This window comes from Hydra viridissima, unplaced genomic scaffold, assembly GCF_058129835.1.
Source record: "Hydra viridissima isolate aposymbiotic clone 2 unplaced genomic scaffold, HvirCarnegie_v1 scaffold_2, whole genome shotgun sequence".
NCBI classification, from domain to species: Eukaryota; Metazoa; Cnidaria; class Hydrozoa; order Anthoathecata; family Hydridae; genus Hydra; species Hydra viridissima.
Genome location: NW_028324301.1, coordinates 13,278,589 through 13,305,446, shown reverse-complemented (window position 1 = coordinate 13,305,446; position 26,858 = coordinate 13,278,589). Strand labels below are relative to the sequence as shown.

General features: G+C 30.1%; 3 protein-coding genes across 3 annotated transcripts; all 3 read right to left on the bottom strand.

The window, feature by feature from the left end:
• Positions 1 to 8,182: 8,182 nt before the first annotated feature.
• On the bottom strand, positions 8,183 to 11,100 carry LOC149892043 (uncharacterized). Its single transcript, XM_090078054.1, has 8 exons — positions 10,846 to 11,100; positions 10,515 to 10,634; positions 10,189 to 10,284; positions 9,829 to 9,899; positions 9,420 to 9,686; positions 9,161 to 9,320; positions 8,575 to 8,637; positions 8,183 to 8,411 (listed from the first exon to the last, which is right to left on the bottom strand). The coding sequence occupies exons 1-8, from the start codon at positions 11,039 to 11,041 to the stop codon at positions 8,335 to 8,337; spliced, it is 1,050 nt and encodes a 349-aa protein (XP_089934180.1). The 5' UTR covers positions 11,042 to 11,100; the 3' UTR covers positions 8,183 to 8,334.
• An 11,666-nt stretch (positions 11,101 to 22,766) lies between these two features.
• On the bottom strand, positions 22,767 to 24,509 carry LOC149892042 (uncharacterized). The gene is made up of 2 exons (XM_090079721.1): positions 23,256 to 24,509; positions 22,767 to 23,106 (listed from the first exon to the last, which is right to left on the bottom strand). Exon 1 carries the CDS (start codon positions 24,507 to 24,509, stop codon positions 23,259 to 23,261), a length of 1,251 nt encoding a protein of 416 aa, XP_089935847.1. The 3' UTR covers positions 22,767 to 23,106; positions 23,256 to 23,258.
• Positions 23,565 to 26,624, bottom strand: LOC149892041 (uncharacterized). Its single transcript, XM_090079723.1, has one exon. The coding sequence runs from the start codon at positions 26,088 to 26,090 to the stop codon at positions 24,672 to 24,674; it is 1,419 nt and encodes a 472-aa protein (XP_089935849.1). The 5' UTR covers positions 26,091 to 26,624; the 3' UTR covers positions 23,565 to 24,671.
• Positions 26,625 to 26,858: the final 234 nt, after the last annotated feature.

Genomic DNA, 26,858 nt, shown 5'->3' with positions numbered 1-26,858 from the left:
TTAGAAACTTAAAAGTAGCTAAATCGGAAAATTCATTTTTAGGAAAATATAACACAATTGCTTTAAATGGCATAAACATTTTATTCTCCAAATAAGTGAAAACCCTTCAGTCTGTAAAACAGATGATTCTGGACAATCCTGACAGATTAAAAAAAAATGATGGCATTTAACTTTCTTATAGTTGTTGGATCACTGTGGAAAATTTAAAGTGAAATTCAATAACGGTTCAAAAGATATTCAAATGTCAATATGACCCAAAAGTACTCTCTTTTTTGGTGCCATAACACATCTAATTTTCTATACTTAATGTATAGAACTTCCTATGTTCCAATAAGATCCATTTGTAATGACACAAAAACAAAAGAACTTTCTTTCCAACCCAATAAATAGGCTGGTAATCAGCTAAAAACAAACTAAATAAGTTCTTTTGAAGCTAATTCATTGTTAACACAACATCAGCTATACCAAATAAAACAAAACACGACATCAGTTATATTAACTAAAACAAAAAGAAGTTACAACAAAAAAAAGTATTATTCTATATCTTAACTGCTAATTGAGCAGAAGTTGAGTTTTATGATAACCGTACATGCAACTTAATTGTATCTGCCCCTTGAAGTTGAGTATTAAAATTGACGGATTGGCTCCGTAACAAATTCACCCCACTCTACTTTTGTAATAGTGATAAAGTAAGATACCCAATGAAAAATTATTAGAATGATAATGTAATAAAATAGCCATAAAATTGTTTATCATTTAAAATAAAATGTACTAAACACAAATGTAACTTACGGTTAAATCTTCCAAAGAAATTTAGTTGGATCAACGCAACGATGGGGCAGTTGTAAATTTAAAAATGATGAAATTTTTGTATGAACCATGCAATGCAATTGGTCGTTTGTAATACTACAAAATTAAAAACGAGCAAAAAGGTCTATGATTCGTATCTCAAAGCTAAATCAGATTCAAATAATAAGAAATACAATCAATTCAAGTTTCGTTATTTATTATTACCGTATTACCATCTGACTGCGAATTAAATGTTTACAATATTAATTTTTTTATATATAATTTTCAACTGATACGTGTTCATTAGTACCTTTAAATAGATCGTAATTGCAAATGTGTAATTTCCCAAGACCCATGCGAAGGCCGCACAAGGCCATGATAACAAAATACACCCGTTAATCACTTCCTTGCCCCTCGGATGACGTCATTCTGAACAAACTCAATTTTATGGACTAAAAATTTACTGATACATCTCAAGTTATTCACGAAAGAATGAAAGAGGAAATAGTTTGCTGACCAGTTTACAATAATGCCAACGAAATCATTTAGATAAATATAATATAAATAAAGCTATAGCTACAAGCATAAATAAACTATGTTAATATTTACAATTTAAAAATTTATTTTTATTTATTTGTTTGATAAAATGTAGTCTACAATTTCTTTACGATCCATGGAGGCTGCATAGTCCAAAGGAGCACGACCTCTTATATCTTGATTGTTTAGGCAACCACCAAACTGAACTAATATTTTGAGACACTTTATACATCCAACAATCGATGCAAAGTGTAACGCCGAAACTCCATCTTCGTTAAGTTCGTTGACATCAATGTTTGATGCGCGCAAAATGTTATTTAATAGTTCGGGGTTGTTAGAGTGTATTGCAAAAAAAATCCACGAATGCATGCGACAATGTTCGTTACCTTCAGTATTCTTTTTTTCGTCAACAATTGTCACGTCATCCTCCATTTTAGAACTTTTTTGATTCAAGTTATCCAAAAAATGATGGAATTCCACTGATGCTCTTTTCATAAAAATACGAGGCAGAGTTATTGTTCGCATTTTTACGCTATTCTTTTATTCAAGCTCAACACCATTTAACATCAGCAGTTTTGTAAAATTCAATTTAAAAAAATATTTTCAGAACTTATAGTTAATCTAACTCCATCAGATTAGTTTTAGAAACAATGCAAATTAGCAAAATATAAAGTGTAATTTAATTCGATTTCAGCGGACGTTTTTTAAAGAACGATTTTTTGTGCATCTTCGCACGGCGGAGTGCGTAAGTTCATAACTTTATTCCATGGAAGGTAATATAGTTGCTATCCTAAAATTTGAAACGTGACAGAACGCAGTAAATTACAATGAAATTTCAAAAAAGATACCCCCAAACTTTTGGTCGTTTTATCAAATGTATATTTTGGTTTTTAACTGTTTAAAAAAAAAGGAAAAAAGGACAAAATACTAAAACTGGAATCGTATTACCCGCGCAATATAAGATTTAAAGTAAGCAAATCAACCCAAAAACAACAATTGAACCTTAGTTTTATGTTTCTATTGAAAAAGTTAAAATTGAACATGAGTTTTTTGTTTTAATTGAAAAAACTATTCTACGAAATATGGCATTGTATTTTTTATCAAAATTAAAGCATTGCTTTCTAGTGAGAAAAATATTTGAAGATTGAAGAACTCAGTTACTCAATCTTTAAATATGTGAGTATTAATTTAACAGCTCCGATTTATATATTTTTAATATTTATAATATTTACTACATTTATTATATTTATTACATTTACTATATTTATTTGTTATCTAATTTTTCTAAATTTTTTTGGAGCTGCAACAGTTCTACCAGATAGTTGATCAAATATATTTCCACACGGGTTGATAATTAAGTCTGGCCGTCTTTCCTATAATGATTTTTCCTGGATATGAAAGTAATCAAAAGAGATTTTAAAAAGATATTTAAAACTATAAACGCAAGTGAGCACCGAGATATCGACTAAATCTAATAAAATTGCTGATATTTATAATTTGGCTGTTGCAATAGTTCTCAAACTTTTTATAATCTTTTGTTAATACTAAAATGTCTTCATAAAAGATATTTTTCAGCTTTTACTATCAATCCTTTTAACAGCTTTAAAAAAAAAAAAATCTCCATAATCCTTTAAACAGTTTTATAAAAAATTCTCCATACAGTTATGTATCTTTAAATAGGAAAATAATCGCGAACGCTAAATATATTTAATGCGTTTATCAGTCATCATGACTAGGCAACTCGTTTATTGAAAAAAAAAACAGATTCGCCAATAAAATTTGTAATAGTGCTCTCCGATGTTTTTATTAATAAGTCTAATTTTTTTAGTAAACTAAAACCAGTATAGTTTTGAAAGTCGTCCATGAAAAGTTCTGTCGAGAAAATAAACTAGGCTCGAAGTAACTTACTCTAGTGGGTGCGTAGAACCCAGTGGCTGGTGATTTTTCGGTCGCAGAAAAGAAAAAAATAGTCATAAATGTTTTTTCCGTATTTAAAAAAAAGTATTAAAAAAAAAATTACAATTTACAAATTGATTTCAATACAAAAAAATACATAGTAATCAACTTCTTGAAGAAAAAAGCTTGAAAAACGTTTTTTGTTGTCATTCCAACTGGTGGGCCCTCACTCAGTGAAAAACATTTTTTCTCAGTGGAGTTCCAAAGCAATATCCCCACTAGCTCTTTGGGCCTGTCTTTTCGGGTCTATCTATCTTTTTATATAAAATTAAAACTATTTCTTCAAAAGCCAATACAAAAGAAAATAGCTTCAAAAGAAAATAATAGAAAAAAATCTTCTGTCCCCAATTAAATCCGTCTGAAATATTTGAATGTAGAAGATTTAACACAGATTAAATTGAGTTGTGCAATTTTTAATTCGTTGTGCTTTTATTGCACTAATTAATATAACACCCATGCGTCGTGGTGTGGTTGAGCTCATTCAACGCGGAAGGTATTCAATAATCTGTTCCACATTGATTAACTCACGTTTGATCCACAACGTGTTTTTTTGTTTAATAATTGCTTATCAAATGAAGTCAATATATCGCGAGGTTAGAATTATTTTGTTCCATCTTCCATTTTAAAAGTTGGGAGAAAATGAGTTATTAATTTTAGTTAGTAATAATTACTTTTAAAATACGCTTTATTTTATAAATTTTTTTCTAAATAACTTGCTTAAATATAAATTATTTAAAGCATAAGTTATTATTTCTTTAAAAAGTAAAGCTAAAATTTTAAATGTTTTTTACTTTTAGAAAAAATTAAATACTTTCTCCCAACGTTTAAACTTGGAGATAAAACAAAATAATTCTAATCTCGCGATATGTTGCTTAAGATTAAATAGAGGTTTTATTTTGTTGAAACTTTTTAGATATGTTGCTTAAGATTAAATAGAGGTTTTATTTTGTTGAAACTACAATTCCAGTTACTTTTTTCTGCTGTTGTCACTCATGTTAAGGTGATTTTAACACGATTGAATGTTAAATTGGATAACGTTTGGTGCTTCAGATAGAAACTTTTCATGACATTTTTTGAAAAGTTTAACTTTTTTTTGTATGACACAAATTCCAAATACCTGCTTTACAACCAAACATAATTATCTTAAGTAAATAAAATACAGACCCTTGGCAAATACCGTCTATTTTTACAATTTGTTAATAATCTTTGGAAAAGCTAGAAATCAGTGGCTTTATTATATGAACTCTGGCAGTCTCATAACAGGCTGAGATTGAAGGAAGCTTACAATAATCTTTATCAGTTCTTCGAATTGATAAAGATGAATGTCGGCTCTTAGAACCAAATCTTTTTCATCACTTTTTCTTGTAGGATAACAAGGAAAAGTTGCACGGCAACTTTTCCTTGTTATCCTTCAAGAAAAGGTGACACTGTTTGAGGGTGTTTACCGGGATGAATTTTTGTGAGAGATTTACTGATGTTTAATTATCAAACGAAGGGTTTGTGTCCAACTATTTTGTGGATCAGCCTGGTATGTGTATTAACTATGTCTAGCCAATGGTTTTTGTGTATGGTGCATGTTATGGTTGTGTAATGGTTCGTGCAATGATTCATGCAATAATTCATGCAATCATTCATATATTGTTTAGTGAATAGTAGACTCGTTGAATTCTAACTTTTTAAAGATTTAATAATGAATTGGTTAAGCAAGCGATAACAAGTACTAACTTGATCTTTCTCGTTTTTCTTATTACTTATTAAGTATTCCAAATGTTTAACTTAAGAATATTCTTTAATATTTTACAAAGAAAATAGTGATACTTAATGAAATTCTAATCAAACACTCTCAAAATGTCTACCTGTTTACCGGTTAGTATAGTGAATTTACCGATTGGTATGATGTACCTCATGTTTTTTAGACGTTTAACTTACTTAATACCGTCAGATCAGGTCAAAATAATATTTACTTTCGTCACTCCACGGTACTTTACTCCAACCTTGTTTGGTCCAGTGTAAATGCTCTTTGCCTAATTTTACTCGACCTATCCGATTCTTTTTTGAAATCAATAATTTTCGACAACTTACAAATAAATTGTCGTTACGTAAACGCCTTTTCACAGTTAACGAGATATTTTTATTCAGAACATTTGTTGTACTCAGTGAGCATAACCTTTTCAGGCGCGGATCCAGGAATTTGTAACTGTGTGGCCAAATTTTATTTTCATGGATGAAACTTCGATAAAAGAACAATACTTTAATATTTTACAGCATTTATTGATTGAATAAAACGTAGGTAACGTATAATAAGAACCGTTGTGGCCATGGGAGGAATCTCTATAGCCAAAATCCGTAAATTACGGCAGACAAATTAAAATTTTTAGAGATATTCCTTAAGCGAAAAAACCCATAACTAACGTGGCTGCCGTTAAATTTAAACTATGTGGCCATTGCTATAATGGCCACCCCATTAAATCTGCGCTTGCTTTCGACATTTAAAATCGCTAGGATCGCCCCTCTTTCAGCAGATTTGAAATCGCTGCTATCGCTCCTATTTCAACAGATTTTCTTTGCTGACCGGATCTTGGTTCCTGTTTTCTAAAGTTATGTAAATATAAAAACTAAAGAAAAATTTATATAAAAAAAATAAGAGTTAAATTATTTTTTGAACTTGCCTTTTATTTAAAACATTACATATTAAATTATTTATTAAAACAAAAGAACTTCTACTAATTATGTATTTTAATGTGGTGAGATTCCACAGACAAACAATGGTTTAATTCTTAATAAATAAATATTTAATCTTCAAGACTCATTACATAAAAGTTGACAGCAAAGTACATTTGATTACTACTCTATGCTAGAACCATCTCTAACAAACAGAAATCATTTACCAATTTAAGTCCAATCAAAGCTATTTTCTTTATGTTTCTCTCTTAAATTCGAATAGTAAAAAACCCATAAATGAAATTAAACTTCGAAGTTTACCGTCGGCGTGAAAGACGCATGGGGAAATAAATTTGTATGACTCCGGTAAGGGTCTGCGTATCGTTATTATTTTGAACCGATAACGATATGAAACGATAACGATATCAAACGATATGATTTTGTCTATGAAACGATAACTTGTCGTTTGAAACGATAACTAAACGATAACTTATCGTTTGAAACGATAATATCGGCTTTTTTTTATCGGAATACATAAAAAAAACGAGAATACCGATATTTATCGGTATAATAAAGATATTTTTTACAATATTACATTTTTTTTTTTAAATGCCAAATTTTAGTTCAAATATATAATAAATCTTCAAGTCCAGTCAAGATGTCGTTTTGCCTATCTTTACCGTTTTTAAAAGCTAATCCTTCCCAATTGTATATATTATCTAGATGTCTAACTTCACAAAAAATCTGTAAAGAAAAAGTGAAGCAACACTGTTCTCCATATTGACCCCCAGGTTGAAACTCTCCCCACTTCTGATTTTTTTACATTTAATCAATCATATGCATTAGTAAACACAATATATGTTGTCAGAAAAATCTGAACTTAATTCTAAATATGTATACTTCCAAAGTTAAAACGCATAATTTTTGGCTTTTTTTCTTCCAAAGTTTAAATAAAGTCAGCCATTATGGTAGTCAAAATAAATTAAAGTACCTTTGATATACTCTCTAGCCAGTGTGTGTGTGTGTGCGTGTGTGTGTGTGTATGTGTGTGTGTGTTTGTATATATATGTATATATACACAATATTGGACAAAACATTTGCAACCAACATCGAACAATGCTAAAAAGTGTTCCTAATTTTACATGTCTTAAAAATGAAACGAACTATACTACCACAACAAACAGTTCAGGAGTCTGGAGTCATAGCATGCCATGACATGAGCAATCAGCTGACAGGTGACAGCACACAGGCAGAATTTCGTTGACAAGTGCCATTTTGCAGCGGACAAAACAAGTGCAACTTTTTTGGTTTGTTTCATTTTCTAAAGTCTGGTCCGTGTCAACATCACGGAAGTTTTTTAATAATTAAAGGAAGTATCCAGAAGTTTCCAGAAGCATGCAGAAGCTTCCAGAAGCATCGAAAAGAAGCATCTAGAATCTTCCAGAACAGGTTCACACAGGTTCATTTTACTATATAAGACATATGTAAATCGACATGTAATTCAGTCAGTATATGGAAGTCAATCAGTCAGTATTATCAAGACAGTTTATCCAAGTGAGTTTTATCAAAGTGTTTTATCGAAGAACATCAATATAAGAAGTGAAATACAAGAAGTGTTTCATTACATTAATACAGTCCATATCCAACTAAGACGTTGTGTTCCACAGAGCATTATTGTATCATCACAAGCCCAGCCAACAGCGAACGATGGGACTCACCTGGGGGTTATATGGGCTAATACATGGGACCGACGTGGGCTAACCATATATGATCCATGTAAGTTTGGCCGCTGGCGCCAACTGGGACTCACGTGGGCTAACCAGTTAAACTGCGAAAACCGATTTCTGTCGTTCTTAAGTTAGCCTCTATGAATTCCAATTAGCGCCTTGCATGGATTGCCTTTGCTCTACATTTTTCGATGTAACATTTATTCATGATAGAGGAATACTTTTATACTAAAACTACGATAGTTTTATACTACGACAAAGCTTGCAATTGTATCATACACGACACGACGATATATGATACAATGCAATTGTATCATATACTACGACCAAGCTTGCAATTGAATCATACATATGCATATTAAATGCATTATATCATACATGATTGCTTATTTAATTTAGAAATGTCTAAAATTTAGAAATGTCTAAAAATGCTTCAACTCGACAAGATTTTTGTAATGTGCAAGATGTGTAAAAAACATACTTTTTAATAAACGAACAAAAGCAAAGACGAGTTAACAAAGTCGCTTTTATTATTTACAAAAATATAAGACCGTTTACATAAGTTCCATGTAAAATAAATATTTCTCTATTCTCTTCTGTATATATATATAGAGAGAGAGACACGCGTGCACGCTTACACACACATGTTTGTGTATGTGTGAAACTAATCGATTGATTGTGATCCTAACATTCGGATCGCACGATTACCATCACGGTCTCGACTTCCAAGTAGCCATTTTCCTGCAATAAATATAGAAACTTAATGATAAATTTGTATTTTTTAATAAAAAAATTATTTAAATAAAAATTATACAAATAAATTCTTACAAATATTACTTACGTTACTTACATAATTTTTTTTTTAATGTATACAAATTCATTAAAAATCTGTTAATCAAATTACCTATGGATTTTTCACAATCTTTCTGATTTACTTCAGCTGTTTTCCGATTTCCTTTTATTGCTTCTGTAAAAGAAGTTTATTATAATGATTAAATACATAGAAATATTGAATTTTTTATTATAAGGAACTGTGTTTATAAAGTTCATTGAATTTCAATTTATTTTTTTATATAATTTTTGTTATATAAATATTATTTTTTTATCTAAAAATTATATTTTTTATTTTACCAGTATTTTGTATTAAATTACCGTTTGTTTGTTTTTTTTTTTAAATGTTTTCTATATTAAATGATAATAAAATATATTAAATATGTTAAATAATAAACATAATGTTTGTAGGCTGTTTGAGTCAACTTTAATTTTTAACAAAATCAACAGTTATATTAAATCTTTCTTTTGAAATTTTAAAAATATCCTTGATTTGGCAAGCACTTTCCAACATTTTGGCTCATTCACTAAATTTCTCACCAGTTTTTGGTAACATGAGTTATAACAATACCATTTCTTGAACAAAAATAAAATTCATTTGAACATTATCAATTCATTAACATAAAATTTATGTTACATAAGAAAAAAATTGCACTTACTGTACACAGTCTCAAAAAGTTTAGTGGTCCTAAATCCTCTTTTATCTCGCCTACCAAAAACATTAAATTTCATAGCCAAGTTATTGGACATCACAAATGTCATCATACGTTTCGTTGCCTCCTCAAGACAATTACCCCCAATATCACTTACAAATTTAACCTAAAAATTTACTCAATACTTTACACAATAATTTGAAAATCATTTTAACCTTAGTATGATTGGATGAATTAAATTATTAAAAAATCAAATAATAGCTACCACACTATTCATAAAACTAATATTATCTAGTTTTTTTTCCATTTCATCAAACTCTAACTCAGATGATAAAGGAAAAACAGCTCCATCTGGAAGAATCTCAGCATTTTGAAGTGGCCGCTGTTCTAAACTTCTAATCATTGCCATTTGTAAGCGCTGCGTTTCTTTCACATCTTCAAGCTGCCTTATTACTCTCCCCAAAAGATTTTCAATTTTGTTAAGTTGACGTAATACAAAGTAAAAAATATATTTAAAAATAAATACTTTCGATAATCATGTGTAAATTATTTTTATTCAACTGTTGGTTAGACCTAGCCATTGCCAATGGAACTAAGAGATTCAACCAATGCAATCAACCTATCTATGAATCTGAGACTCCCTCCCCCTCCACACAAAAAAAATGTATTTCAACAGGATTTTTTTTGTAAGGCTTTTGAATATCTTTATTGTTAGTAGCTTGGAACACAATGTAAACAAAATTATCTATATTACATATTATATAATGCAATATGCATACAAATTTATTACTTTTTTTTTCCAACTTAAGTCTAATTCAGTAATTTGCATATAGATTTTTAATAGCATATTTATTAAAAGATATAAAACAAATACCTACCATTTAAATCATTGGGTAAAGTAGAAGGCTTTTTGCTAATTGTTTGTATATTGCCTTGTCATTCAGAAACACCACTAAGGTTGAGCTCATGAGAAGTTGATTGGGAAGCAAATGACTGTTTAGAAATTGAAGAAAATGTTAGTAAAAGGGGATTACTTGGGACCAATGACTTCGGAGTTGGAGGAACAGCAATATCATTATCATCATCATCTGATTCTGAGTCAGATGGCATTACCCTTTTGCTTTGTTTTGCTCAAAAAAATGTAAAAAAGAACAAATAAAAAACTTGAAAAATTGAGAAGACTTTAGAAAATCTAAAGTGAATCTGTAATTTGCAAAATTTATTATGAACATTTAAATTTGTTGACTCAATAGAAATTAAAAAAAGTAAAATCATACAAAAAAAGTAAAATCATATGAAAATTTTTTGTAAAAATAACATTTATTATAGTTTCCTATCTTTTGCAATAAAAATGTTTAAATGATGTTAATATACCAGACTAAAAAAAATACTTTTGTGGCATATAGAATTCTGTATGTCGTTTGTAGATCAGATGTTGTCTCTGCTTTTTGCAACTTTTCCACTGCTCTTTCATAGTTAGCTAAATGAAAAGTATATGGGTGTTAATCCAATACTAAAATAAAAATGAATAAATGTAGTGAATACCATTAGTTTTTTTTTACCTAAAGTTATTTTTATCTAAAAAAATTTCAACTTTAAAACATCAAGCACTACACTATGCTATATATTTGCAAAAAAACAGTAGAAAAAAAAAAAAAGAAACATACTTTTAACTATTTTTAAAGACTTACAAGCTTTCCCTAAGCACCTAACATTAAACTTGTTCCATGATTCTGTTGGTTTTGACTCACGAATAACAAGTTGCTTTATGTTTGACCCAGCAGGGGGCCAGAAACAAACATCTTCTTCGTCAGAAGCAAACCACTGTTGACAAATAATTGCAACGGTGCTTGTTGTCACAAATTCAACAATAGCGAAAAGTACCATATTTACAAATCTATTGTAATCTATTGTTTATTGCGCAATGTAACGGTAATTAATGTTCGTTAAAACTGAAAGCGTTTTGAAAAAGATTTTTAAAAAATGGCGAATATTAGGGATTTTTAGTGGAATTTTTACAACTTTGACTTCGAATTAGAGCACTTTCCGTTGATTTTCAGGTCCATGTTTTTATATTTTTCTGAATCAGCATGAAATTTTCTATCATAATCTGCAATAAAAAAGGGGGGTGCAAAAGTGCAGTAGCGCCAAATATACCACTGCTAACTTTGTACCAAATTTCAGCTCTCCAGCTTTATTGGTTTTAGACTTATGTGGGTTTTAGCTTTGGGCGCTAGTCAATTTTTACACAAAATATGATAATTCAATTTTCTCTGGCGGATATTGTAACCTGATTCAAAGTTTGAATTTCTGGACTCTGGGAGTGGTCCACTATCATCCCATATGGGTCTCATTCTCGGGTCAGCTCGAAGGTCAATATCCTTATTTTCGACAACAGTGTGTTGAACAAAAAACTTGAGAAAACTATTAAGATAATGGTTACTTCACAGTGCTTCTGTTTTTAACATAAGGCTCAATAAGGAACTATTTAAACCAATAGCCGTTTAGATTAAAGACAAGGGCTCGTAACAAAAAACAAACGTGGATCCAATATGGGCAACCCATCAGTTATAAAAATGATATTATTTGATAGGCGGACCATATAGGTCCCATGTCGAATCTTTAACGCAATCCCATGCCCTTATCGGCCCATGTAAACCTCGTTAAACACACATGGGGCCGATGTAAGAGTGTTGGCTGGGAGGTAAATGTAACACGGTAAGCCTTGAGAAGCGTGATTATTTATTTTTATTATTTTTATGACTTCAAGTGCAAAAATGGCTCCCGACAGTCTTGGATTGGAACAAAGAAAGAAAATTATTGGCGATTACGTAAGTGGAATGTCACAAAAAAGCATTTGTGATAAATATTGCGTGAAAAAATGGACCGTATCAAGACTATGTTCCAAATATCATTCTACGGGGAAGTAGGCAGCAGATAACAAAGGTGGAATACCGCGTTCCACCACTTCTAGAGGGGATTCTATGATCATCAGATCCGTCAAGAAGGATCCCTGGATATCATCAGTCGAGATACAAAAACAATTAGAGCTGCCTGTATCGGACCAAACAATCAGACAACGTGCTGTTGAAGCCGGATTGTTTTCTCGTCGCCCTACAAAGAAACCGCTGATTTCACTAAAAAACCAGAAGAAAAGTCTCCTGTTTGCTACATCTCATATTAGGCACTTCACATGATTTTAATATCTTTATTATCTTTAGCTATAATTATTACCAAAATATGTGAAAAATATAGACGATTTCGAAATGAGTTCATTTTTTAAATTTGGATAATTGGTTCCCGAGTTATGACGATTTATGTACTGCCCAATAATGCCTGTTTCGGATCGAAATTTGTGAAGTTTTTCTTAAGGATTTATGGCACCGAAATTAAAAATTTTATTTACTTTTCAATTGACGTCGACGAGAAGACTAACAGTTGAGCAGAATTAATTAAGTATACTCATTGTATTTTTTTTTTTTTTTTAATTAAAGGAATCAATGTATTCAATTACACAAATTCTTTTTGTGATATAGTTGGAGCAGGGGTTGTTTTTCCCTTTTGGGGCATATGGGTCAAGAGCTATAAAATCACCGTAAAAGTAATAAAAATTAACTTTAGTTAAGGAAAAAGAGCTTTTTTAATTGTCAGAGTCAACTAATTCATGTAAATTTATGAAAATCTAGAAACTATATTGGAATCCCAGGGCTCGTTTCCCCCATTTGGGGTAAATGGGCCAAGAGCAACTAAATCTCTGTAAAAAACATAAATATCAACTTTAATTAAAAGATAGGGATGGCACTTTTACTTATTTTGATGTAAAAAAAAAAATTACTTTACATAACTTAGATTAAATTATGAAATATATTTACATTTTAATGTAATTCATTTTTTAAAAAATAACATTATATTACTAGGGATGGCAATCCCGGGATCCCGGGATCCCGAAATCCCGGGATTCCGTGCAAATTTTTGATCCCGTAATCCCGGGATTTTTCACAAAAATTTCCCGGGATTTCGGGAATGTAATAAAAGAAAAATAAATAGGGATTAAGTTATTAACTTATTTGTACATTATAAAGTGTCTAGTAAATATAATCTTTGGTAAAATATTTGTTTCATAGCTGTATTCTCTTTGCAATGATTTAATTTAATTTCGAATTATCGGCTTCATTTTAATTCCAAATTGTCGTAGAATTAAAGAGTTCTATCTGCTTTTTTTTATATTATAAGAATTTATTTATAAAAGTTTTAATCAACAATTTCTAATAATAAAAAACAAAAAATTTAAAATATTTATAAATAATACTATCGGTTTAATTATGAAACATAAATAAAAAAAGAGTCATAGTTTAAATTATAACAAATGACAGGAATAAAAGCATATTAATTAAGAAAAATTGAAAGTTAAATTCTCACAACAACAAAAATTAGATAGAACCCAACAATTCTTATGCGACGAAATCTATGCGTGATTCTCAAAAATTTTTCAACAATGGTTTAAATTAATGAAGTTTTCAAAATACAGAAGGTTTTTTAAATAAATAAGCTTTTTTTGCAGTTATTCAAAGTGATAATCATTTTCACGGTAACAAATTCAGTTAGAATTATTGATCTGATAAAGAACTGTAAGTTGAAATAAGTTAAGAACTTTAGAACTTAAAAAAATTGAACTTAAGTAATTATCATGACGAACTACGCTGAATTCAATAGCACAAATCTGATATGGAGACACTTTTTAAGAGGAACAGATGAAACAGCCATGTGCAAAGTTAGTACATGCAATAAAATATTGAAAATTGCTGGTGGTTCAACAAAAGGTCTACATTCCCATTTACTGTCTAAACATAAACTTAAAGTAAAATTGCAATCGCAAGCACCAAGTTTATCTACGAGAGCTTCAAATTCGAAAGATTTAAAAGAAGAACCTCAAAATAAAAAGCTGAAAATCTCGAACTTTTTTTCAACAACATTGAAAAAAGAGGAAAATCTGTCTGAAGTGTTGGCACGTATGGCAGCAAAAGATGGTATATCATTTAGTACAATTTGTAATTCCATTGATATACGAGCCGGGTTAGTTGCACGAGGATATAAAAATGTCCCTAAATCACGTAATACTATCAGAAAAATGGTGTTAGATTACTACGAGCAGATTAAAAAGCAAGTTATAAAGGAAATAATTGATCAAATATCAAGAGGTTCTAAATTTTCCTTAACACTTGATGAGTGGACTTCTTTTGGAAACTGCAGATATATGAATGTGAATGTACATGAGTTGAAAAGCTATTGGAACTTAGGTTTGATTCGCATTTTAGGGTCTATGCCGGCAGAAAAGTGCGTTTCACTTCTAAAAGAAAGACTCCACAGCTTTAAAATAAACCTTGAGGATGATATCATTGGTATTACAACTGATGGTGCAAGCGTTATGAAGAAACTTGGAAAAATTCTAAAAATTGATCAACAATTATGCTTTGCCCACGCTCTACAACTGGCAGTTATATCAGTTCTTTACAAAAAAGATGCCAGTCACTCGGAAGTTGATGAAAGTTTAGATGATGAGAACACTGTTTTTGAAAATTTAGAAAACAACAATGATGAAGATGAAGATGATAATTATAAAAGTGACCATGTTTATGAAGAGGAAGATTGTACTCGAGATTCGAACGATTCATTGTTAATTAATGAAACATCTGAGGTTGCAATTAAACATCAAATTATTGGACCTATCATAACCAAAGTCAGGAAAATTGTAAAAATGTTTAAAAGGTCTCCAACAAAAAATGAAAATTATTTACAAAAGTACGTAAAAATTGAGTTTGGAAAGGTCATCCATTTAATCATGGATTGCAAAACCCGATGGAGCAGTTTGTTGCTTGAAAGATTTGACAAGTTAAAATATTGTGTTAAAAAGGCATTTCTAGATTTAGAATTGGATTCCAACTTTGATGATTCAATTAAGATGAACGAAAACGAATATCAAACCGTCTCAGATTTAGCGGTACTTTTGACTCCCGTTAAAGCAACTGTGGAGGCACTTTGTCGACGAGACGCAACTTTAATTACAGCTGAAATTGCATTAGAGTTTATGTTGTCCAAAATAAAACAACAACAATCCGAAATTGGAAAACAACTGTATGCCGCTTTGAGTCACCGAATAAAAGAGAGGAGAACACCATTAAGCAGCACAATTTATTATCTTCATAATGGCCAGGTTACTTCATCGAAAATTCCAGATGTTTTTGTACCAAATACAAGTTCCCAAAATAAAAAAATTATAATAAACCTGATAAAGCGTCTAAGCTCGGCAAATATCACTATCACTATTCACGTCAGCAGACGTGAATAGTGATAGTGATGCTCAATTGAGCGAGGCTTTATCAAGCAAGGAGTGTGAAAATAAAATCAAAACTGTTAGTGAAGAATTAAATGAAGTTATGGAAAAAGGACTGGCAGCAACTCAAACACTACCGATAAGGGTAGAAAGTATAACTTCTAAAATTCAAAGAGAAATGTTGTTATTTGAAAGTGGTGCTACAAGAGGTAATCACCTTCAAAAAGCATATGATTATATGCTATCTATACGGTCAACAAGTGTGGAGTCTGAACGAGCATTCTCAGCGGCTGGGTTTTTATGCTCAAAAAATCGAACGCGATTAAACGACGAAATGATTGACGCTTTAATTTTTTTAAGGTGGTACTTTCAAAAATGAATATATTTCATGTATACTCATTTATATTTATATTATTTTTACTTATATTGTGTTATCTTTTTAAAGCATTATTTTATAATTTAAATCACTTAGGTTAATTAGTAAATGAACTATTTTACTTAACTAAAAAATGAAAAATGATTAGTTTATTCATAATTTAATTGTATTATTAATAAATTAATTAATTTTCAGTGTTTAATGAGTACTTAAAAATTTGTTCTTCACATGTTTCTCCTAATTAATCCCGGGATTTCCCGGGGAAAAATATCTCAATCCCGAAATCCCGGGATTGAGAATGTCCGGGATTTTGCCATCCCTATATATACGTATAAAATGACTTACATAAAGTTAATTTAAAAAATGCGTAACTTATTAAAAACTTATTAAAAATGCGTTATTTTTTTTATTACAAGTAAAAGTAGTTTACATAAAAGAGTTATTTACTTTTTGTAAATTACTTTTAAAAGTAAGCCGTGTGAAAGTAATTTACTTTAAAAAGTAATTTAGATTTATACTTATACAAATAGTTTGTATCGAAATGTAATTTACTTTTTACATGTAAAAGTAAATTATTTTTGAAAGTGATTTTACGTAGATTTTAAAAAAGTTTTACTTTAAAAGTAAGAGAAAAAGTTTTACTTTAAAAGTAAGTATTTACTTTAAAAAGTAAGAAAATACAGCATAAAAGTAACAAAAATTAATAAAGGCAACTTACACAAAAACTATTTGAAAAAAAAACTAGTTACCATTACAAGTAAATGTAAATTTTTATCATTGAAATACTATACTTTACTTAGTAAGTAAAAAAAAAGTAAGTTATTTTATTTACTTTTATCAAGTAACCAAGTCATTTTATGTTGTTTTAACATACTGATTGGTAAGAAAAACAGCGTTTTAAGGAGAATTGCCTGCTTCTGGGTACTTCTGGGTTATAATGTTAGGAATTATTCTGCGTGTATGAGGACCATTTTTGTGGAGGGGTTTTGTAAATTGGGGGCAAGTTTAATAAACATGGTGGGTTGCTTCCTATCCATGCCATTCCTTGACTACGTCACTTTTCCGACAGAGCGCACTTTTTCGAAAACTTCCTTTATATTGCGCTTTTTGATTAAACATTATTTTTTATGGTGATATAACGCATCAGCGTTAATAATCCCTTCCGGCGGCAAAGTAAGATTATGCCGAAACACGAACTCTTTTTGGAGGTGCAAAGAATTGCCGTCCGCCTCCCAAAATATTTTTGCGGGCAGAATGTTTTTGCCTCTGCTTACAGTAGCTTTCGCCTTCCGATTGGCGGCCACTGCTGGAAATTTTTTTTGGAGGCTGGCGCCAACCAAAAGGTGAAAACCGCTGGCGGTTGCCGTCAGAAGTTATTTTGTATGCAAAAAGATGAAAAGGTTGCCTTCAGTGGTTTCCACTTCTTAACTGGCGTCGGCCGCCAAAGGGAAGAGGGTGGGTGGGGGTGGGCGCAAATTTTCACTTCCTGTCGCCAGAAAAAAAGGAAGAAAGTTTAACGTTTGTTTTTACATTATTAAGCAATTTAAAGATTAATTAGTGCAAAATACATTTTTTCAAAAAGTGTATTTTTATGCGGAGAGAGAAAACCTCATAATGACAGTAAGCAATTCTGTCGCAAAAAATATATTCTATTTAGGAAATAAAATATTCCGTCTTTGTGAAAACTTTAGTTATTGAAAAAATTCAATTAAAGCCGTTAATCATCTCTAACGTCCCTAAACATATTTTATAATTCGTTTAACGCATTATCAAATATTTTTAGTGTGGGACATGGACCTTTCCAAAAGTTTTGCAAAAATTATAAATCAAGTATAAACTATTTGATTAAAAACGATTTCCGTCAGGGACATCGGAGGCCGATAGACTTTCTAGTAAAGGATTATGCACCCAAATAATTTTCATTTTGGTCATCGTGGTTGTTGTTATCTACCACACTGAATAACAACAACCACTTTAACGCTATTAACAAGAACCACGCTGAATATTAATTCGAAATTTAGAAAATTATTGTAAAATGCAGACCAATTTAGTCTAACTGTATGAAAAGTCTGAATCAAAAACAAAAAACTAGTCAGTGATTTAAAACAAATTACAACTAAAATTTTGACACTTTTAAAGCAAATTAAAAGTCAAATAAGATTTGATTGCTTTTGTTTAAGAATATAATAAAATGTACAATTATATAAACGAAATCAATCGCTGAAGCAAGAAAAAGGCAGCAATTAACCATATCGCTAAGTCCCATTTGAAACATATTTTATAAACCCGTAGTATTATAGCCAAATAAATCTTCAAAAAATATCCCTTATTAGATACAACTTTAAAAAAAAATGCTCCTTTTAATAAAAAAACAGCCCCATAAATCGCTGGGGAGTGGGAGAGCCTAGCCACGGCCCTGTTTGCAAATGCTAAAATATTTAGGAACTACATAAATAATATATTAAAAAAAAACAAAAAAAAAAACAACTGATAGTTAAAACAAACGCTATAATGTGTTAAAGTAATCGCACAATTTTTTTGGTTTGTCAAATCGCCGAACCCCGCATTGGCATTTTTAAAAGACATATTTCATAATAAAATGTATAAAATTTCTTCCAGATCATCATAATATCAAAATATAAAATACAAATTACATAAGTGAAATATGAAAATTATGAAAAATATAAAATACAAACTATATAAGTGAATTACTTCCATTCTGAGTTACATTAAATATCAAATTTTAAAGTAAGTTTAATCATATCTTCTCTTTAAGGAGCATTGAGTAACGTAAGTTTCTTGAGCTCATGTTACATCTTTCTTTTCGATGAATAAAGTTAGCAACACTGAATGAGGATTCTGGCCCTACCGAGCTAGCAGGCGAAGTACAAACCACTCTTGCTTTAGAGGCTAACATTGGAATATCTTTTTCATATTTGTACCAAAATTCATCAAATTTCCAATTTTTTTGCTTTAAAGCGTAATTGAAAAAAGACAACTCTTTTTTGATATTTCGTTTTGATTGTGTTTTTTCTATGCATAGATTGACACCGCACAATGTTGCAAGTTTAGCGAATCCATTTTTATGGTTCACAGACTGTTCAGGTGAATCTTGAAGTTCGAATCGAACATCTGAATCTGTCTCTTCTAAAAATGAAAATGAGTAATAATATTTGTCAATATTCAAATCTTTTTACAAAAGTACTTTAAACAATTATTTACATAAGTTTAAATATATTTAAGTTTAAAAACAAATAATATTTTATAACTAACCACTTCTCAGCTGATTTTGGTCATTTTGCAAACAAGTGTTTACAAACGTTGACCTTCGAGGATATTGTCGGAGCATTGTATTCGAAAATGTTTTCAACAGTTTACTTTCTGCTTCCTGATATTCTTTTTCTGTAAGACACTCGTTAGTTCTCGGATCAAAGAAACATGCCAGTAAAGTTTGTAACTTTTGTTTTGGAGATATCTTTTCAATAAAGCATACCTTCATAAACTTGAGAAGACTGCTTCGTAACATGTTTTCTTTCTCGACCAAAGAAGACGATTGCGAAAGTAAACATTTAGCTGAAGATTCATTTTCAAGAAAGTTCATTAACGTATTTTGGACAAATTTGGCCGACGAAAGTGTTGGAAAATTTCTAGTAGAGAGAAGTTTAGTTGCTTCAAAGAATGGCGCAAGATTATAGTGCAAAATTTCTAGGAACTTCCAATCTTCTGATAACAGATTTAGTTTCTTGAGTTTACTAACTTGTTTTTCTGTTAACCCATTGATAGTACCAGGATCTATAGTAATTTTATTATAAACATTTTTAGCTTTAATTATCTTACTAATCATTAAAAAAGTTGAGTTCCAACGTACATGAAAATCTGACGATAAGTTATTTATTTTTAGCCCCTCTTTCTTAACCTCATCAAAAACAAATGATTGCAATATTGAAGACCTTTCAACAAGAGCTAAAGTTTTTCTTAACCTAAATAAAATGATGGATGAAAAGTTAAATAACTGATTAACAGTTTCATTTGTAGATGCTTCTTCCTCCTCGCTACTTTTATCATCATCCGAGCTCACGTTTTCCGTTTCAAAAGTACACGCATTTTCTACTTGATTGTTTACATCGTACATTTCAAGCTGTTCGTCAGACGATTTATTTTGATTAGACTCGATGTCGCTTTGATTGTAGTTATTGTAATAAATAAGATCCTCTTCGATATCTGATGTGCCATCAAATAAGCTCTGTGATGGTTTGGCCCACAGCTTTATTCCATGATTTAAAACGAGATTTAAGTTATGACAAACGCATGAAAGCCGTAAAGCTATAGATCCCATCGCCTTTTTAATGTCTTCAGCGTTGTCTGTTGTTATTGAAATAACTTTAGTATCAATTTCAAGTTTAGTAATTTCTTTTTGCACGAATGCTGTAAGTCTACTACTTAATTGTCTTCCGTAAAATCTACGAAAGCAAACTATATTTGATTTGTATTTAAATTTCTTTGTTAAATAATGCGCTGTTATGCAAAGCCAATAGGATCCAACCCTATTTTTCCACAAATCGGTTGCTAGAGCAATATGGGTAACTGACTTAAGTTTAGCTCTAAGATTGTTCTTGTATTGATAGTATTGCTTTCTCAATCGCTTTGCTATTGTCTTTCGATGAGACGGTTTGTAAAGTGGGGCAAGAATGTTTAGAAGACGTTGCATACCAGGTTTATGAAAATCGTTAAAAGGACGGCCATCTTGAATAATGCAATTTATTACGGCTTCATCTATTTCATCTTTGTTCTGCATCCCAACTAATTTATCTTGAACGAGTAATTTTTTTTGAGAATCGTAAAGGTACTCAGATTTTTTATGAACATGGTAAATATGTTTTCGCAGATTTGGTTCAGGCCCACACACAAGGTTTCCATTCTCCGGGCACATCAAACAAACATACTTATTTGTGTTGGCAACAAATGAAAATAGGGTCTTAATAGGCAATGTTTTTATTTTACGGACTGATTTTATAACTTGATCATCGTCGGTATCAGAGTTCGAACCTACAGCACAAGCAATAGTTTATAAAAATATATTTCAAGTATCAACGCAAGTTAAAGACTGATACAAATACATGACTGTAAAGCAAGTAATTATTCTGGGTCATTTAATTTCTTTGACCTTTCTGTTTTCATTCACAAGTTCATCTTAATATTTAAATAAAATTTACAAACATACCTGAATATGTAATATTGTCACCAGATAGACGTCTTGCTTCAACAGTTGGCGTGTTTGTTTCAGATAAAGACAAACATTTCTGGCGATGTATGTTGATAAAGTCTTGCGTTCCAAATAAAAGTTTTTTAGATAATTTTCAAAACAAAAAATTTTCAAAACAAAAAATCCCCTGGAAAAAATCCCCCCTCTCCCAAAAATAAAAAAAAAATAAAAAAAAAATCAAACTTTTGTTTAAATTAAAAGATTGCCTCCCCCAATTCCTAACCGTCAGTTGTTGTGTGTACTATTTCGTGCATGTTCTCCCTAACAATCAGTCGATGTATATGTACACTCCGCTGCACAAATTCCAAAAAAATTTGTCGATAAAACAAAAATAAAAAAGCAACAAACAAATTTAAAAATTTACACATTAAAAGCGGTATCAGGAAAAAAGCTGATACAAAGATAAAATGACAGTAAAGCGTATCTAAGTATTTAAAAAAAAACTATTTCGGCATTTTTCCTGGGAGGTTTTTTCAGGAGGATATTTTTCTTGATACCGTCTGAATTCCATACGTTCCGTCATTGAAAATTTTCAAAAAGATAACTGTTCCGGCCTAAGACTAGTAAAATATTTCCATGTTGGCCAGGAATTAAACTTTTTTTTTAACCAGGGTCTAGCAATGGTTTCAAAGCAAATGCGAAATTGTTCCGGCGCTAGGAATGGTTTTAATTGCCAATATAATCATGGATCGGAGTCGGTTATTGATATTTTAAAGGTGCACAGGGAAAAAAAAGTCTAAATCCGTTCAGACCAATTGTTGCCCCATATTAAATTAACTATGCTTTACTGCAAGTTTTGTTTCACTGCATTTCACTCTCTCATACAATATCCTTTCAGAGAAAAATGTTGACCAAAAGTAAATTTACTTACTTTTTAAGTATAGATTATTTTTAATTGTAACTAAAAGTTATTTAAAATGTAAACTTAAGTAATCAAAAGTAATTTTATGTAATTTACTTTTAATAGCCATTTCATTTTAGTTATAAAATAACACATGTCTACTTAGGAAAACTAATTATATAAGTAAATTTTATTTACATTTGATTGCATGTAGCTTTTTTATAATGTATTTTAAAATGCTTTTTTTTTTTTACAATTACTGTAATATAATTTTTCTAAAAATAAATTCTTTTTAAATGTAAAAGTAAGTTACATTTCGAGGTAAAATTATATTATGTAATGCAGTTTTAAAAAAGTAATTAACTTTTAAATTTAAAAGTAAATTACTTTTCCATGTAACTCAATTTTAAATGTAAATGTAAATTACTTTTTTATATAATCTACTTACATATAACTTACATTTGAAAGTAAATTCACCTTTCTTTACAAAATAAAAATTGTTTTAGAAAAGTAAATTACTTTTAAAAGTAAATATAAGTTTTTTTTGAACGCTTGCAATTATATACGCAATTTACTTTTTCATAAAGGCTTACTTACTTGAGTAAGTAAAAAAAAAGTAAGTAAAAGTGCCATCCCTATTAAAAAACAAGAGCCTTTTCAAACTATAAGAGTGAACAAATTCATAAATTTATGAAAATCCTAAAAATATCTAAGAATCCAAGGGCTTGTTTTCCCCATTTGGGGCAATTCCCAATTTGGGTCAAAAGTAACAATTTCTAATTAAAAAGTATAAAAATTAACTTTTGTTTAAAAATAATATCTTTTCATCCTATAAGAGTGAACAAATTCATAAAAATTTATGAAAATTCTAAAAATATGTAAGAATCCTAGGGCTCGTTTCCCCATTTGGGGCAATTGGGTCAAACAAAATACAATTTCTGTGAAAGCCGTAAAAAACAAGAGTTTTTTCTATTATTTTTTTATTATTAGAGTGAACATACTCATATACACTTATGAAAGTGAAGGGAATATGTAAGTGGGTCATAAGCAATAAAATCTCTGTGGAAACCATAAAAAACAACTTTAGTTGAAAACAAGAGCTTTTCCAAGCTTTAAAGCATTTCATAGTGTTCATATGCTCCTAAAAGTAAAATGTTAACAATAAATTCGATTATCATTAAAAATATATAATAGATTTATCTTTGTTTACATTTAAATAGTAGGATCTGAAATAACAATTACAAGATTTTAAACTAATAAATACTGAAAAAAAAATATCAGTGATTATACCTTTTATAACAAGATCATATCTCCTTTATCAAAGTCAGATAACAGTGGAAATGTGTAAATACTTCCAGCTTCTGATTCATAAATAACATCATATAATGTTTGCTTGATTTTTTTTCCGACTTCCGCTATTCTAACAACATCTGCTTTGTACCAAAAATACTCTTCTTCATCAACTTCTTTTATTTTATGAAGAACAACTCGCCCAACTAAACTACCTGGATCATCTAATAAAGTCGGTAAAAACTGAACCTTTTTTTGTCTTGCAAGATGTGACATTCTAGAATCCTTTAACTTTCTAAACAACTCTTCTTTTTGTTTCTTAATCAAGTCATTGTGTTGGCTTTTTTCTTTTAGTGTATTGCTCCTTTGTTCTGGTGGAGGCAAGTTGCATGTACAAATGATAGTTACCAAGTTCTCCATCAGCTCACTTGAATTTAAATCAATACGTTTATTTCCAGAAACTTTAGTTTTAAAAAACAGCTTCAATGAACATTTTGCCCCCATTACATAATGATAAAAATCTAATTGACTTCTAATAACTTGCTCCCTTAAAGTATTATTATCAATTTTTGAAGATTTATCTTCTGCTTCTTCCACTGTTAGCCAAACTTGTGATTTCAATTGAATAAGCACATTTACTATATTTGCTTTTTTTAGTGATGCTTTCTTTTCTGCATCTACTTTGAGTTGCTGTTTTATTCTCAACATTGACATTTTCTTTGAAATTAACTCTACTTGTCGCTCTTTATACTTTAATTTCATTTTTTCAACACTATGAGAAGCTGTTTCAATTAAAATGTAATGCTCTTCTGATTTTGCATCCAGCCATGCTAAGGTTTTGTTTCGGTACCACATAGTATATGCTTGAATTGTTCGAACTTTGGCATTTGGTTTAGTTCGAATAAGTAGATCCAGAATTGCAAAATCACTTTCTGAAGATTTGTTAGTCGTTGGTACCTTTTCAGCAGCCTTTTGAATTTGATCATCTGAGTTCCAATATTTACCGCCTGGGAGCTGATCAATTGCTTTTCTTTCAAGTATTATTAGAAATGCATGGGAAATTATTTCTAATGACTGTTGCACCAAGACATCAAATTCTATATTGCCAGTATCCTCAAATAGTTTTTCATAAAGTTTATCTTTATGTATTTTAACATCTCTTGGGTCAAATACAGGTGTTGCATTGAGCATTGGAGAAGCATCTTTGCAAAGATCTGACAATTTCATTTTTAAACGAAATAAATACTTATTCATGCTAAGAATGTTTTTCTTTTCTTCAATAAGTCTCCAAAGAGGACCAGTAATAAGCTTATCAAAAATACCTAGTGCACGAGATTCAGCTAAAAATAATATATTTGATATATCTTCCTTAACTGCCTTCAGTAGATTATTAGGATTTGGCCATTGACACAAAAATTATTTAATAGATTTAGAATGATAATACAGTGCAGCCCCATTATAAAACAAAATGTTAAATCTATTGCCTATAAAAGGAGCAAACATACACTTGTCTTCACCTTTTCCAATGAGAAAAGAATTGAAATATCCTGCCACACCAGCTTCATCACTACCTCGTTTGTGGAATGCTTTACATGCAGTGCGTATCAGTCTTGCAACCCCAGATTCAAAAGTTTTAAATGCAAAAGTGTTTTCATGAGCATCACTCAGAGCAATTTTTTCAAATGAATCCAGTACTTTATCTGTCTCAGTTGCAAAGTTTGTTAAAAGATGTAACTTGCAAAAAAAGTTTGACATATCCTTAAATTCATTTTTCTGTTCAATTGTTAAACTATCCCAATGTTCTATAACTTTTGGTAACAATAGCTCCCTCATTTCTTTGAACTTACTGTAAAACAGTGGATTGACAGAACCTAAATCTGACATAGTTGTTTTGAATGAACAAATTAACTTTGCAAAGTTTTTTTCCCTGTCCTTTGTATCTAGAATATCACAAATATCATATAACATTTCTGTTAAAGAACTCAAAATTGATGCAGCATCCCCAGAGGCCATTTCTGATAGTCCAAATGATAGCATTCTACCGCTTTTGGTAGTCAACTGAAAGTTTTGATAATGTCTGTAATATTTGGTTGTTCCATCTCCATGTAAACAGTTTCCTGTGTCTTTTTCAATATTATGTAACATTTCTTCTGATACTTGAAGTTGTGCAAGAATTAAAGCTTCTGACATAAATCTAGATCTTGTACCTAATGAGGGAAGTTTTGTAATTCCTTTTTTTGCAAGTTTCTTTAAAACAATTTTAATAACATCATTGACCTTGTTCATACTGACATTTAATGATAACAGCTCCATGATAACTTCTCGAATATCATTCGAATAACGTCCTCTTTCAAATGTTACAATTTCCTCATCTTCCAACAATTCTAAAAGACCATTTAAATAAATATTTTCTTTGTTTAATGAATCAACTTTTGCACTAAGTTCTTTAACTTCCGACTTTAAAAAAGTGAGATTTTCAATTGACGAGAAGGAAATTGTTTCCTTTGTTTTACTTAAATTATTTTTTATACGACTTAATTTCTTTTTGAGATTTCTTTTTTCTTGACTCAACATTTCAATTTTTGCATTACTATTTTCTAGCATTTGATTAAGGTTATTGAATTCCATATTTAAAGTTTGAGATTGTTTTTCAAATTGTGCTTTTAATGCATCAATTTCTTTTTCTTGTTTTTTCAACTTTATATCTCGATAAACAATCTTCTTGTTTAAATTTCGAATTTTGTTTGTTTTATTCTTTAGTTTCAATGTGGTAAACTTTTTTCCTAGACTCAACAGGCTTTTGTTTGTTGCTGTATATAGTGCTTTACACTGCATGGCTTGTCTTACAAATTCTAATTTCTCTCCATTTCTGGTTTTTACAGCTAATTTAAGTTGTTTTCTTTCACTTTCAAGACCATTCAACTGGTTACAGTAGTTTTCAGAAACTTTTTTAAAACTGTCGATTTCTTCAACTTTGCGCTTTAGAGTTTTATTTTTGATTTTGAGATGTAGGTCTTTCACAAGATTTTTTTCTTTTTCAGATGACGTTGATTGTAAAAATGGTTGAACATTTGTTTCACATAATGATGGTATAAAATTTAAAAGCAAAAATTCTTCTTTCTTTTTTTTAGTGAGCAACCTAACTTTTTGAATCACTCTTTTTATTTTCGAAAACAAAGTAAGGTCATTTTTAGCAATTTGGAAACTGGAAAAAAAGTGTTGTCTAAAAACTGTGCACACATTGGCTAAGCTTTTGTCTTCTAAATTTTGATACCAGAAATACAGATCTCTATTCTGTATTTCAAACAGCTAGATATAAAAAACTAATTATATATCAAAGTCACATAAATAGGCGCTTACTAAATATCCATGTAGATAACTAACTATATAGGTTAAACGGAATACCATAATGGCGTCTAGGAAAAGATCGAAAAACTGATGGAAAGTGTATTTTTTAAATTGATAAGTCCAGATATAAAAAGCAAATGGTTATAAAAACTAATATCAAATACTATTGTATAATAAGCTTAGTATTCTTTTTTGAGGTGCTAGAATGCCAAAAAAAGCAATGTAAGTCAGCATATTTACTTGTCAAAATGTGTA